Source organism: Propithecus coquereli, unplaced genomic scaffold, assembly GCF_000956105.1.
Source record: "Propithecus coquereli isolate 6110/MARCELLA unplaced genomic scaffold, Pcoq_1.0 Scaffold25, whole genome shotgun sequence".
Taxonomy (NCBI): Eukaryota; Metazoa; Chordata; class Mammalia; order Primates; family Indriidae; genus Propithecus; species Propithecus coquereli.
Genome location: NW_012148063.1, coordinates 10953219 through 10970067, shown reverse-complemented (window position 1 = coordinate 10970067; position 16849 = coordinate 10953219). Strand labels below are relative to the sequence as shown.

Sequence of the window (16849 nt, the reverse complement as noted above, 5' to 3'; positions counted from 1 at the left end):
TAGGAATCACTGCCCTTGATCTTTCCTCATAAACATACTGTTTTCACTTGCAAATTTTTCTGTTTCTGTTAATGACACTACCATCTTCTTCCCAATAACCAAGGCTTGAAATCTCAGAATCATCCTGAATTCTTTCCTCTTTGATTCTAACATCTAATTAGATGCCAAACTGCTAAGATCCGCAGCTCTCTCTCATTACTGTATCTTTCTTCCCCTCACCACTGCCATTATCTCTTACCTCATAACTTACCTACCATCTAAATTACACACATTATTGCCAGTAAAATCCCTAAAGCCACAAATCTGTCCATTTTGCATCCTCTTCAAAACATTCAATTTGTACAGAAAGAAAGTTCAAACACTTTGCTCTAAATAATTTGGCCACAACCTACCTTTTCAATATTTCTCCCATTATAATTCCTCATATTTCCTATACTCCAGAAAGCTAAATTAATTGTGGCTCTCCAAATATACTCTGTAGTTGAACAATATTGCACCTTTCCCCCATTATTTTGAAATTTAGTTCATTTCCTTCCACCTTCTTAGATAGCCTCTGAAGCAAAAACTATTCTGATACTAGCAGAACTACTGCACCTCTTTCTGGTAACACTTAATATTTTTCTTTTTGTTTTACATATATAGCAATATACATAGTCATTTCATGGTATCTGTGGGAGACTGGTTCTACAAACCCCCACGGATATGAAAATCCATGGATGCTCAAGTCCCCTATATAAAATGGCACAGTATTTGCATATAATCTATGCACATCTCCCCATATACTTTACTTTATCCACTGCCACTGGCTCCCTTCTCTCATATACTTTAAATGATCTCTAAATTACCTATAATACTTAATACAATGTAAATGCTTTGTAAATAGTTGTTATGCTGTATTGATTTTTAAATTTGTAATATTTGTTATTGGTTTTTTTCTTTTTCACAATAGTTTTGATATGCAGTTGGTTAAATCCACAGCTGCAGAACCCAAAGATACGAAAGGCTGACTACATATGCCTTTAATCAACCATTAATCAAGTTTTTAGGAAAATAAACAAATTATCAAAAAAAGCTGGGTTCTTTTGTTCATGAAAATAAAAAGAGAACTCACAATTCATACCAAGGCCCATAACCCAGGTAGGAAAGGAAGCAGACAGGAAAATAATTTGCCCGAATCTTAACAGAACAGAGAGGAGGAACATGGGCTGCATGGCACAGGGAACGCGTGGTTTCACGAATACAACAGAATTTATAGAGGTAGCAAGGGTAGCATGCTGACCTTATATTCTACAATGATACCAACTTCAGATGAATCAAAGCACCAAATAAAACTGTAAAAATCTAGAAGAAAACACAAAGGGGAAAACATCTACTTGTTTTTGAAAGGGAAAAGCATAAAAGCCAAAGGAAAAAAGTCATAAAGGAAAAATAGGATCAATTAAAAGTTTAAAATGTCTACATGATTAAAAATAACAGAAAAATTAAAAAGCCAATTATTAACTTAGAAAATATTAGGCATATATGTATGTACCTCTGATACAGAGAATACAAGCCTAATAAGAAAAATGCTGATACTCAAATAGAAAATTGGACAAAGGATATGAAAAAGATAATTCAGAGGCAATAAAAATACGAGCTATTAGGAAGGGCAACCCTCAAGCCCTCAATTTTCCTAAAAGTCCCCAATTCAACAATAAGATATCTACTTACAATTTATCAAAATAAAAAATGGGTTTTTCAAAATACAACACCTAGAGATGGACAAAAGTAAACTAAAACGGGTACTCAATATAATGTTGATGCAAGTACAAATCCATGCTTAAAAAACGTTCACATCTTTAATCCTGGTAATTTTACTTCTAGAAATTTATCTTTAAATATTCAGAAAGGCAGTCCAATATTTCCTTACAAAGATATTATCCACAACACTGTTAATAATGTGAAAAGTAAAAAATATCTTAAATGTCCAGCAACAAATGGTTAAGAATAGCACATCCATACCATCAGGGATTGTAGATATGCTAGCAGTAAAAATCACATGTAACTATTAATGACTATTTAACGACATGGAAAGATGTTCACAGTGTAATGTTAACCAAGAAAAAAAAGATTACTCCAGTTTCTTAAAAATGTACTTAGAAAATAAGGTGGTAATATTAACACTAGTAATTAGCACTGGGTAGTAGAAGTGACTAATTTTCTTTAACCTTTTCTGTATTTTTTATGTTTTCTACAAGAAGTATTTAATATAAACTAAAAGTTATAAAAAGGATATAAATACATCTGTTAGGTTTTGTTTCAAGTAGAACTAGGCAGTGATTAGACTAATAGATTAGAAGATGAAAATGTCTGAACTAGGTTTCAGAGGAACGGTCACAGTGGGGTAGGAGAGTTCATAATATGGTGTAAATTGGTGATACATATAAATTATCACCAACTACAATATCAGTGTTTCTCAACAAGAAGCAAAGCAGTGAGACACAATGGGTAATAAACTAAAATTTAGTCAAAATCAGAAAAATAGCCAATGGGTACCAAGAGTAAGCCTTTCTTTTTCTGTGACCAGCCAGCCTTCAATCTAGAATACAAAATGCTTACTTTCATACCCAGGGGCAAGCAAAAGCATCCGTTTCAGGATAAAGTGACTGGATTAATCTAAAGACCACAGATGCCCCCGTTATAAAAGAGATTATCACAGAACCACTAATAAAGAGGATCCCTGGAACTGGCAATTTTAAGTACCAGAAAGGCAGTCTTACTAGATGACATTGAACAAGATGCATGAAGTGTCCATGACACAGCACTCAAATGTTACACTTTGATGGTTTGGTTTTTTGGTTTTTTTTTTGAGACAGAGTCTCACTGTGTTGCCCGGGCTAGAGTGCCATGGCGTCATCCTAGCTCACAGCAACCTCAAACTCCTGGGCTCAAGCAATCCTCCTACCTCAACCTCCCGAGTAGCTGGGACTACAGGCATGCACCACCATGCCCGGCTAATTTTTTCTATATATTTTTAGTTGTCCAATTAATTTCTTTCTAATTTTAGTAGAGACGGGGTCTCGCTCTTGCTCAGGGTGGTTTCGAACTCCTGAGCTCAAACAATCCGCCTGCCTCGGCCTCCCAGAGAGCTAGGATTACAGGCGTGAGCCACTGCGCCCAGCCGATGGTTTGTTTTTAAGTGAAAAGGTTTACTCATTTTTTTTCATTTGTTAGTATAAATATCACTTTGTATAAAAGTCCAAATCAAATATTATTCTCCTCCTGGCTAAGTCTGCAGATAATTAACTGTTACATAGACAGAAATGGCCAATTATGGAGACCTCAAGTACAATAAAGTTTCTGTTTTGCTTAAATTTCTGTTTATCGTGCTACCATCATCATAAATGTATAATAATGTTCAGTTTAATCTGAACAAATTCCTTGATATAGCATTCATGTTCTAATAAACATTCAATAAAACAAATAGGATTAAGAAATTACTACAAGGTTAAATCACTATATAGAACCTGTACCTTAAAATATTTTTATCCTATGATTTGTAATTCTAAGTTTTATTTCTTCAGAGTCAGTAATTTCAAGGAGCGCAATTTAAAATTATCGTTACCTGTTTAGTAATATCCTAAAAATACATCTACAGGAGATAGATTTATCATTAAAAGTATTGTTTTCCTTCATATTCAAAGACCAACAATTTTTAAAACAAAAGGATCCTTAGAGATCATTTACTCCAACTCTCTTATTTTGTAAGTGAGGAAACAGATATAGAGAAGTTAGAACTAACTTTCTGAAAGACATATAGGTAGTTTCTAACACAGCTTCTAATTCAATGCTCTTTCTCAGGTTAATACCTTTTAGAAATAGTTTACAGAACAGTTAGAATAATCTCATAAGTCAGTAAGAGTTTTAATTATTACACACTGATCTATTTCCTATACTAGGTAAACTCATCTGTTTAGAATAATATGAGCTGAATATTTTTGGATACTCTTGGCAATAAAAGTCTAATGTTAAATAACTTTTTCTGATCAAGAGACTAACAGCCTTGTATGCTTAGAAAACCCTTTTATACATAGCTTTTAAATACCACACAATTATTAAGGAAAAGGAAGAAAATTACATGGTTTGATAGTGTGCAAATACAGATTTTAGTTTATATTTAATCTGCTTGTTTATATTCTTTATAAGATCTAGCAACGGAATTTACATGAAATTTTTTTCTTCAAAGAAATTAATTTTGTAAAGTTAATGGAAAGTGTTCATGATTTGTAGGTTTATTTGTAGAATAGAGTGTCAGGGTAATAAAGAACAGACTATCTGGGAAGCGAAAAACAGCAGATGTACTCATTTATGTAAATGCCAATACATTTTCACTGGACATGATACTAATAGTACTCCTAGTTTTTTCAATAGCAATTTAGGGTCTACATTTCCATATATACATATTGACTAATATAAAAAAACATTTCAAAAAATGACTCAGAAAACCAATAATTTATTTTTCATTTCCCATTAAAAAAACAATAGTCCAGTAATAGTTCAATCACCGTTTCTAAAGTTATTAAAGGGTTACGTAACAATAAGGAGCAGCCCAAGGCAGAGAGAGGGGAAACAGAGAACAGAAGGGAGGAATAAGGATGAGAACACAAAGGTTCTGGATAATTTCTTATGTGATGTCACCCTTCAAAATTAATTTTAATGTCTTATCTAAGACCCCTAAATATGAACTTTATACTCATTACTTGCTTACAATGAGCAATTCCTCCTCCAAAAATATTTTAAAAGCTTTTATCACCTTACTAATGGTGATTCAAAAGTTGAATACTACTTTTGGAAGTAGGTCATTAATTGAGTTTGTTCCGTCCCCACAACACTTCCTTCAAAAAAAAAACAAGCTCAAGTACTTGAGCAATGTTCTATGTTTGTCTATCACACTACATTTAACAAGTTATAAATTATTTTTATATTTTATGGTCAAATAAAATTTCTAACAAATAACATTCTTTATTAACATAAACATTACAATAATTTAAAATTAAACTGAAAAAAGGGAGTGAGGCCCAAATCTAAGATTTAGAAATTATTACTTACTGCAGGTACCAATAATTTCTTCACTTCTTCAACTGCTCTCTTCAGTTTGATTTCTGCTCTGTTCTGAGCATCTTCCACAGTGATCAGTACATGTAAATCTTCATTTAGATGCTCCCAGTTGGGCTTGCCTCTATTTTGCTCCTCCTAAAAAATTTATAAAGAACTTTATTACAAATTTTTCTCTTTAAAGAGAGAGTGTATCTTTCAAAATATTAGCCTGTTATCAATTATTTCAGCTATGCTTGCATTATTTTGCTATGATGACATTCAAGACCTTTTGAGTTATTTCCCTGACCAGGAAGGAAAAAAAAAAGAAAAAGCTTGAGTGAGTCAAAAGATAGTTCAACAAATACATGCTACGCACCTACTATGTACACCAGGCATGGAGCCAGATGTGAAGGATACAGTGGTAAGCATGGCAATCACAACCTCTGGAGTGCTCCTATGTACTAAGAAACTTATGATATCATCCTTAAATTACCACGGAAAAAACACTGAGAAGCACGATATTATCTGTATATTTTATTTATGAGTAAATAGAAGGTCATCATGGTTAAGCTAGCCACTTCTCAAGGTCACGGAGCTAAAAAGCTGTCGATTTAGGAGCTGAATTAAAGTTTTCATTCTCAAGTTCAGTGATCTTTCCACTTCATTACAACTGTTTTAATTAACAGTAGTTGTATTCAACATTAGATAAAGTATTTTGCAAACAGACATTGTGTAAGAGAAGTGCTATTTGTTTTAAGTAAAATATTTCATTACAACCACAACAGGAATAAATGTAAGAATAGTTTTAACTGTATTTCTATCAGACCTTACTTAAATTATAAGGCCACTCTTTATATCAAGTCATAAATACTAGCTTCATAGAGAATACCCAAGTTTCCTTTTCTTGATATCTTCTAATCACCTAGTAAAAACTATCCCCATATTGAAAACCTTGTCAAGCTATAACGACGTTCAGAAGTAGAGTTAGCCTTCTACAATTTCTCCTTTCTTCTACATTTCTCCTTCACCTATGATATAATAATTTCGGAATTGCTTCTTGTTTTAAGTTTTAGAGATAATACACATTTATAAATAACTTATAACATAGTTTTAAATTATTTTATATAAAATAAGAATATAAATTTATAAGTAAATAAATACATAAATGGTATATGCAAATGCACCTGACTCATAGCAACGTACCGTAGATAAACAATAAATAGTATCTGCTGTTGGATTCTATCTACCTAATTGTGACATTCCAATAAAAGAAAATAAAGCTGGTATAATAAAACAGCTTTCTACTACAACTCGCACGTTTTGAGCTTAGCCAATAGGCATAAAAATAAAATCTAACAGTAAACTAAATACTTCTGCTTTATATTCAATTAATATCTTTAGAATCAAAATGCATTCATGTGCTGTAAGGGGATATGAAAGATATCAAACAAAGCACACAGCCTTATGTTAGGTTATCTATGTGTTTCCAAAGAGTGAACTGAGAATCAGCACAGTGTCTCACAGGGGCACATGGGATGTCTGAAATTCCAAGGGAAACATGGCAATAATCAGTATCTGTCAGATATTGTGTAAACTACTAGCTCAAATATTTGACTGTTTGAATGTCAGATCATACCACATTCCTTCTGGTGATGTCATATCTTTACAAAGCTAGGTTTTCAGTGGTTGCTGTAATAAGAAGTAAATCCATGCAAAAATCAATGCAAAACAAGAAGGTGGTGGTGTACAACCTGATTCCAAGGTCTGAGAATCTGAACAGCACCCAAGAAAACACAAATGTCATTAACAAATAATGTGGTTGTTTACAAATAAAAATAAAATGTTTAAATTTATGTTTTAATACTGAACTAATTAAACTGTTTTAGAAATAAATATTTAATAAATGGAACTATGTGATATTTCTTTTACCCTAGTGTATACTATAAAAAACTGAGAAATTTGAGAATCAATGAATCAAGAAACTGGAAACCTTGGGAGTATCCATATGGCAAAGAACATAAAATTTGTATAAATACTTCTACTATGGCAAGAAAAATCAGTTTTAAATCCAGATTTTAATTTTTATGTTGAAAAATGTTAACAATTATTTTCCCACCAAAATCTGTAATTTTGTCTTTTCTCTGTAGAGAGACCTACAAAAGTTACTGGTATTATTTGGTGGATCTGAAAGTGTGCCTATTTGCCTAAATCCATATGTGTAAGGGACTTCCGCTTCTAGTCAAAATGAAGGAACAAGAACCAGATTCACCCTCTCCTCTGAAACAATTATGAAACAGGCAAAACATGAAACAACAGTTTCAAGTCACTGGACATCAGATAACTAAGAATAAGGATGGCAAAAGAAAATGAGGTGAGTCTACCACTGTCCCAGCTTACTGGCTTGAGAGTCTCCAGATCGACTCCCTGAGTTGAGAGCACTGGGCAAGAGTTCTCCCTGAGTAAGGAGACTAGGCAAGAGTCCAGGGAAACTAAAGCAGCTAGAGTTCACAGATATGAGTTCTGGAGAGAACTGCACACAAAGAACCCTGGAGAACTGCTCAGCTGAATACTTGAGTGCGTGACTGGGAAGAAATTCCAGAGGCCAGGGAAGGAAACACCCCAAAGGATTCGAGGTCAAAGTTACTGGTTCTCAAACAGAGACAGAGTGAAAGACTCTGTGATTCACAAACAGTGACTGAAGTACACAAAGGGTCTTACCTCAGTAGTGGGAAATAATTAAATCTAGTTTGAGCATTTTTCCAGTACAGCCTAAACAAATTTTAAATGTAAGACCTAAAAGCATCAAATTGCTTCCAACTAACTTAACTGTATCCCAGAACAAAACTCAAGGATATTTATAGGAATACAAAAATATCCACCCAACAAGGTAAAATTGATACTATCTGGTATACAATTAGAAATTACCAGCCATGCAAAGAAGCAAGAAAATATGACATATATGAGGTGGAAAAAAACCAATCGATCAAAACCAATCTAGAAGTGACACAAATGTTATAATCAGTAGACAAAGACATTAAAAGCTATTTGTGTGTGTGTGTCAGATACTAAGCATACAGTTAATAATACAAGTAGGGAACATCTGTAATACAAAATATTTCGGGAAAACTTAAGAGTAAAAACTAAAATCATGACTAGCCACAGAAACTTTTAAATATGGTAAAGACAAAAGCCAGAGGATTTAAAAAGGAGATACTATTTGCATGATAGGAACAATAAAGATGGAATATAATTTGCCATTTGCTTTACTAAATAAATTTCTGAGTTGTAAAACACTTTGGCAAATGTATACTCTTAATTCAACAACTTAAATGACAGTTAAAAATTCAAAAATATGAGAAAGGTACATGTATCCTAATGTATGCTTTAAAAAAACTATTTTTGCTTACAGTTTCAGAAACAGTTAAAACAAAAACTCCGAAAGATGGTGACATTAACGGACTCATGTACTTTTTTACTCTCTCCTAAAATTCTTCTAAAACATTGTATAAAGTTTAAAATGTACAAACTCATAAGAAAGAAAATGGAAAATAAACAAAAAAAATCAGTCTAGAAAGCAGACGGCTAACTTGAACAGACTTAGCATACTCCAGCTGAGGGAACCTGATTTCAGTGCAAACTCCCACCCAAAAAGCTGAGGAAACTGGCTGTAGCTGAAATGAGGGTGAGGGTGGGGTGGAGACTGGTGGACTAAATGAATTCTCATGGAGAAGCAGTTCAATCCCCACATTCCTTATCCACAAATAGCTAGCTATCTAGGACTCCCTAGTTCCCAGCAAGAGACTAGAAATTAATTCCTTAAGCAAGTAAAACCCTCCCTAGAACTACATGAGGGGAAGCTGCTAACACATACACTGAAGACTTAGCTGTCCAGCCGTCTCCTCCACTCCACAGCTAGAGCGAAGGTAGCCAGGCCCACACACTCTGGGGAGGCTGGCCAGCCCAAAAAACAAACACCATGAACAAATACAACCAGAGTAGGGAGACAAAAACTTCAAAAATCCACAGAGAGTTAAGAGCTACATCCCTGAAACAAGAATGCTATTAAATATTTTTAAAAATTCAAAACATAAAAAGGAACCTCTGAAACTATTTCTGTGATAGTAGAAATAAAAAACTTGATAGAATTGCTGGGCGTGGTGGCTCTTGCCTGTAATCCTAGCACTTTGGGAGGCCGAGGTGGGAGGACTGTTTGAGGCCAGGAGTTGGAGACCAGCCTGAGCAAGAACAAGACCCGTCTCTACAAAAAATAGAAAAATTAGCTGGAGTGGTGGTGCACGTCTCTAGTACTAGCTACTTGGGAGGTTGAGGTAGGAGGATCATTTGAGCCCAGGACTTGGCACCTGCAGTGAGCTATGACGACACCACTGCACCCTAGCCTGGGTGACAGACTGAGACCTTGTCTCAGTAAAAGAAAAAAGAAAAAGAAAAAGAAAAAAAACTTGATAGAAGGGTTGGAAGATAAAAATTGAGGAATTCTCCCTAAGTATCAGAAAACAGAAGTGGAAAATGGTAGATAATCATATAACACTTAGGACTAGTCCAAGAGGTTCAGAAACTGAATGACAAAGGCCCCACCAACATAAAGAAAAAGCAAGCAGAGGGATAAAAATCATCAACATTACGAATACTTTTTAAACAAAATAGAAGGATATGAGCTTCCAGATTAGATTAAAAGGAACCACTGAGTTCTCACCACAATGAATAAATGAAAAAAAAGTTCAAAATCAACTATTAATAGAAGCAATGTAAGCACATGATATAGCAATGGAGAGTAAATGCCAAAAGCCATCTCTTTTGAAGAACAGGAAGTGAGTGGTGGTGGTGGTTAGACAGCAGAGAAAGGGAGAGAGATACCCCTGTTTTCCCATCAGGCCTTATAAAATCTTTAATCCATGTGCATCTCAAACTTCATGCCAAAAAAAGGCTTTAAGATCATTCTACCCAGAAGCCGCATTTATCCTATTGTAGTCCATTCTATTAAAAGCTCAAGAAGAGTTAAGGTTAAGTGAATTCCTTCAACAGTGAGTTTGGATCCTAGTAATTGTTTAATATATATAGAATTTCTCCCTGTGATCTCATTCTGTTTCTTAAACACATTATATAAAGACATTCTGAGATTGATAGATATTATAAAGGCAATAAAACATTTCCATGAGGATTCTTTTTGTCATAAATTAAGCAAATAAGAAATGTATAGGATGTTTACTTCTGAGCTCAAAATAGCCACAGTAAGAATCCACTCCCTCAAATTTCTCACTTCAATAAATAAATCAGGACAAAAAAAGGTTGAAAATGAAGCAGAGGAGACGACAAAATGGGCATTAACCAAAATTGGTGGACCTATCAGAAATTGCAGTCTATGAAGCATTAGTTTCTTTTTACAGTTACATTTCAAATAATATTTCAGGGGTCAATAGCTGAGATACAGATGTGGAAAAAACAGCTCATTAATTATTATAATGTCTGCTTTATAGTCACCTAAGCAGTATCATTTCATAATATGTGCCACTAAATCTTTGGCAATATATAAAAACATGGTTGTTTTGGTTTTTCTTTTTTTTTTTTGCATCAACATACTCTCAAATTTACATTTTCCAGCACAGTACTGCCCAACCTCCAAAACCAACTGCCAACTTCACAGATCTCTACTTCAGTCTCTAAAGCAATCTCAACATGTTCCAACTGGAACTCGAATCTCCGTTCTCCAAGCCTGTCCACAGTTGTGTCTCAGCTATTACTGATCCTGAATGAGTTTTAAAAATCTCTAAAATGCAGTCACAGCTTACTTGTGCCTTGATAGGCTGGCTGCTGCACATTCACCCATTCGTTTCAATCCACACTAACTTTAAGTGCCATTCTTGTTCACTTTTCCATGATAGGATCACATTTATTCCATGTTATAAATGAATTAGTTCATTCCCCAACCATGGATTTTGATACCCACAACTTTATGCAAATGAACACCTATGTCCAGAATGCCTCTTCTTTGCCCTTCTTTCATATTTGCTTTCATTTCTCTTTTGCTGTATCACACAGTAACTTCTAGTTATCTGAGCATTGTCCTGTTCTAGCTATTAGAAAGTTTGCTTCCAGCTGAAGACAGGAATCTATCTCACTGATTTTTATACTCTTCAGATTTTATACAATCTGGCTATAAACAAGTATGTATTGAATTGAGTAAGTGAACTTTTATTATTGAAGAGCATCATTAAAATCAAGTATCAAACTGTGCATTAATATGCTGCAGACTTCCCAAAGTGCTCTGCTGCACTAATGAACTACTGTGTCTCTGTCCATATAATCCTGCATATTTTTCCCTTGCTCATGTGTCTTGGTTTCTGGGCATATTTCTTTTTGACTTCCTTAGGTGCCAGGAATATTTGGCCATCTTTACTCCTATCGTTTATTCTTGTTCTCTTACTTCTCTTCTAATCAATTCTCCCACATTTCTACAATAATGATCATGAGGTCTGATTTTCATATCCCACCAAAGACAGTGATTTTCTTTTACTCGAAAACCTCAATGCTATCTTGTTTCAATGTATCAGAAGAACAGGGGACAATAAGGGTCAAAAATCCTCTTAAAACTGTAAGACTAACGTTCTATCTCAATATAACAGAGCAAGGTGACAGCAAAGTCAAATTACACATAAATAAGTACTATCACATGTAAAGGTGTTCAAAGCTCAAAACTACTGATCTTCAATGTTTTAAAATAGAGTGAAATGACAAGAGAGAAATGAAGGAAATGGAAAATAGCTTTACTTATACTGTAAATTAAAGTTTAGTAGCACATTAAAAGAACTTTATAATCCATTCATAGAGCACATACACATAGTTGTTAATACTAATGATAATTTATGGTCTAGATTCTTTTTTTATTTTTAAGTATTATGGGTACATAATAGTTGCATATTTTCATAGGGTGCATGTGATGTTTTGATACAAGCATACAATGTGAGTTAAGTAAATCAGGGTAACTGGGGTATCCATCAGCTCAGCCATTCATCATTTCTTTGTGTTAGGAACATTCCAATGCCACTCTTTTAGTTACTTTAAAGTATACCCTAACTTATTATTGATTATAGTCACTTTGTTGCGCTATCAAAATATTGCTCATTCTAATTATATTTTGGGGTGCAAAAATATGGCCTATATTCTTGACAAGTATACACAGAGAAATAAATTTCAAATAATTCTTAGTCTCAGGTGATAACAAACTTACCAATGAAAAGGATAATGATGGCAACTAAGTTTTTATTAAACACTGCTTGCCAAATACAATGCTAAGTAGTATAAATGTACCCTCTCATTCAATCTTTCTAAGTAAGCTATATGGGTATGTGACTATTATTCTTACCAACATGGTAACGAGTAGGCTGAGATAGACATGGCTTGCCCATGTCAGACAGATAGTAAGTCCTGTACTGTCAAGCTACGGTACCCAGGCAGACCAACTTTGGAGCCTCCACTCTCAACAACTAATTCTTAGCACAAGATGTCATCTACATGAGAGCCCTAAAATTCAGCAAATTGCACTAAAACATAATCAGAACACAGAGTTCTTGAATCTTTAGAATTCTTTAAATTTTACCATTTTATCTTTAAATATTTTTGTGTGGAATTCTATGTAGGTCTTGTCCTCACAGAATTTTAGAGCTAGTAGGGATTTTGGATGCAGATAAAGAAATAGATTACCAAGATTATTTGGCAGATTTAGTTTTGTCTTTTGGCATCAGTCCTATCTCACAAATCCAAGCCAAGTGCTCTTTCTCCATAAACAAATTCCTGAATAAGTCACATCAAGAACATTATCAACAACTGGGTTTAGAAAAGCAACTGGTAAACAGATTTTTTGGACTTACCAAAATGCTTTTTCCCTAAATGACAGACTTGCCTATCAAATTTCAATGATGTAAATATACAAAAAGGATAAACCTGTAGCCATTTAACTTACATAAAATTCCTCCAGTATTTAAAGTTTCCAATAAGAGACGCACTTAAAACAAAAATTTGGTCTTATTACACCATGCATATTTCCAACAGGGCTAATTAACACCATTCTCTGTAACCAAGTTCTAATCATTTTTTTCAATAAAATAACATCCATTTCATTTCTGAAGCTGCTGTACACGGTGACGTAAAAGTATCAAGTAAAAAAGTTCTCAACATTTGAGAAACTACTTTTGTTTTTGATTAAAAAAAAGCTTGATGAGTCACTGCCCTATGAAGTTTAAAATTACGCTCTAATTACAGTATCTGTTTGAACAACAAAGTAATTCTATAACATGAAGCATTAGAACACACTGATTGTCCCAACCCCTGCTGATAGACTCTTTTAATTATGCATTTGCAGTCAGGCAAATGAGCACAAGACTTCTGCTCCTACTGTGCTCTTAATGTGAAAGTTCATACGCCAATACCTCTTAGGAAGGAATTCAGTGTTATATATTGAAGCAAATGAAAGTTCCAATAACATGCTTATTATGAATATGTACATTTTAAGCCAAGTATTAAAGCTTAGATTTATAACCATCTCCAGCTATACATTTAATCTGAAATTAGTTTAAGAAATGTTCATTAAGACACTGAGCATAAAACAGATTTCACATAATCAAATCCCTCACACACTTCAGTCATAAGAGTGAACTTCAAAAACTTTTAACTTGAGCTTGAGTTCAACAACAATCAAGTTTTCAAAGAAATTGTTTTTTAATAATATATGAATATTAGGATAGTTTTATATTCGTTTTGTTGAAATCATCATCTAGGAAAGTCTCTATAGGCAACAGGCATTCAACAAATGCTTATTAAATTAAGCACAATGAAATGATTTTCTAAATTCAAAGAACTTATTGTTTTATGCCAAACAATTTCCAGATTAAAAACAACAGGATGGTAACATCTATCTCTTACAGACACAACATTTAAAGACTGCCAGGTATAAACTCCTTCCAATTTTCATGTATTAATTCCACTCATTTAACTAATTACTGTTATGTCTAAACTAAAGTTATGGAATCCTGGTCCTACTCAAATAATACTGGTCTGTCCCAATGATGACCAAAATAAGTACGACTTCTCTAGATCTGAGCTACTTGTAGTACGCAGAAACAATTTTGAACAAAACTATTTGGAAAGCTGAATATATCTTGATGATATCATAGTTAAGGCTGAGAAGACTGAATTAAATATATCCCAAGTTTCCCCACAAAAAGACAAAAATGATCAAGTGACTTTTAATTTTATTTCCCAACGATTTAAAGATCAATAGCTGGCTAATGTTTTAACAAACACAGTGAGGACAGAAACACAGGACTGATGGGAAATCCTTTTAGAAACTTTGGGCTGAGTTTCTTTTGGTAACGACCACCCATATAAAAGCAGTGACTGCCCAAAGAAGCACTAAGTATTTCCTCATAGCACTAACAGAATCGTTTCACTAATTCGTATGTGAAATTTTGAATACTAGGTCTTATTCTCTCCATCATCTAGGAGATATAAGATTATTACAAGCAAAGAAAGGCCAGGCGCAGTGGTTCACACCCGTAATCCTAGCACTTTAGGAGGTCAAGGTGAGGGTGGGGGAGGATCGCTTGAGCCCCAAAGTTTGAGAACAGTCTGGGCAATAGCGAGACCGTGACTCTACAAAAAATAGAAAAAGCATCCAGGCGCAGTGGCCAGCATCTGTAATAGTAGCACTTTGAGAGGCTGAGGTGGGAGGATCACTTAAGCCCAGAAGTTCAAAGATACAGTCAACTATGATCCTGTCACTGGATCGCCTGCAACAGGGCGAGACCCTGTCTCCAAAACAAACAAACAAAAAGGAAACAATCATTTGTTTTTAGAATGTGATGTTTTAAAACATTAAATTGGAACATTAACACTAATAGTACACCAAGGAAAGAAGATTAAAAAAAAAAAAACCCTAACATTTCTACCCATTTTCCTTCCCAAATCATCAAAATCTCTATTTCAAAAGTCATCTTTTAATGAAATTTACACCCAGATCCTCCTAGACAGGATGTTTCCCATATATGGGAAACATGGGAAATATGTTTCCCATATTTTTCTTTTGACATAATCAGTACTATACATATTATCTAAAATGCTCCAAGAAGTGTGGAATCAGATTCATTTCCATATCTCTTAGCACTGACCTTAAAAAGTACCCCACAGATTCAATATTTACTAGAGCACAGCATGAGATACAAAACTAAAGTCAGAGCTGTTTACGTTATTAACAAAAACAACACATACAGGAGTTTATACTCAGCACTTTACAAAATAACCCAATCAACAATCTTAGAGGTAGATATTTATTATTATAATCATCTATTTCTCATTTAAAAGTGAGACAAACTAATGGATAGAAATCTGATTCAATGCACTCATTTAAACTGACTTCAGATGACACACTTCCACCTTTGAAGTCATTACAACTATTAAGAAGACAAAAAAGGTTCAATGTAATATTTAAAAGCCAAAATAATCAATATTGCAATTATATCACTGAAAAACAGTAAGAAACAAGATTAATTATTTTGAAAAATCCATATATCCTGACTGTCTCAAGTGAAGGTTATTAACAGGTTTATGTAATGATGGTTTTAAGGAGACAGTTAAGAGAGTGGCAGCACCTGGTTCAGTGCACAAAAGCCACATTTTCCTGAGGGAGTTCTATTTAAGACAGTAAATCCTACAGAAATTCAAAACAAAACAATTATTTATTTTAGAATATGATTTTTAAATATGAATTTCGAATATTCATTTGCTGATATTCTAAAGAATTATGATACTACACTGACTAGCCACTTACTAGTTGTTTACTCGTGAGCTAAATGTTTGAAATTTTCTGTGCTTTGACTTCCTCATCTATAAAATAGTGGTAAGTAGAGTACTTACACCACAGAACTATGACTTCCAAATGTGTTACTGTTTGATAGCATAAAGAAGAGTACCCAGCATCTCTTGAAAGCTATGTAACTGATGTTACCATGATGTTACTACAGTTTGGACAGGATGAAATCTAACATCAAAGAGTGACTGACTGACTGTAGGAAATGACATAAACAGGAATACAGAGAAGGGATGACTGACCAACAAATAAATTGACACGACTAGGGTTTATAATTTAGAAAAATAAAATTGTAAATGTATTTTGGGAATGAAAAATACTAGCTTAAGATAATGTATTTTTTAATCAATTCAGTCAATAAAAATATATTAAACATATTACATAAAAACATGAAATTATTTTTAAATACAATTTTTAGGAAAAATAAGTTTAATGGAGATACACTTGTAGTCTTTGTGACTTTAGACTAGAAGAGAGCTTGAGCTCAGCTGATCCAAGCACTCAGCTGCCCCCTACGAAGGGTTTGGATTTGAAATGACACAAAAAGGAGGATCACTACAGTTTCCTGGAAAGAGGAAGAGCCTATGGCCACAACAGCTTCACTAGCTTCACACAAAAATGGATTATGAGTAGGAAAGGGAATTCATAAAAACAGGAATGAGTTCAAATATTATCTCTCCCATAATGATTTCCTGAGTTATCTACTCTATCAGAATTCATTACCCACTGTCACTACCCCCTTTGCTTCTAGATAATTTTATGATGCTAAAATCATACTAAGTATCATACTCTAATCTTCCATTATACATAATAGTAAGCCTCTAGAAAGCAAAGATGGTTCCTTTTCATTTTCTGTATTATCCACAAGGCATTTAAAAATGCCTAAATAAAAGT

At 33.9% G+C, this 16849-nt stretch overlaps 1 protein-coding gene across 1 annotated transcript in view; it reads right to left on the bottom strand.

The window, feature by feature from the left end:
• QKI (QKI, KH domain containing, RNA binding) overlaps window positions 1-16849 on the bottom strand; it is a 178109-nt gene that overhangs the window by 39934 nt on the left and 121326 nt on the right. Inside the window, exon 3 of the mRNA XM_012646792.1 lies at window positions 5089-5232. Within this exon, the coding sequence (XP_012502246.1) occupies window positions 5089-5232 (144 nt within the window). The remainder of the gene's footprint in view (window positions 1-5088; window positions 5233-16849) is intronic.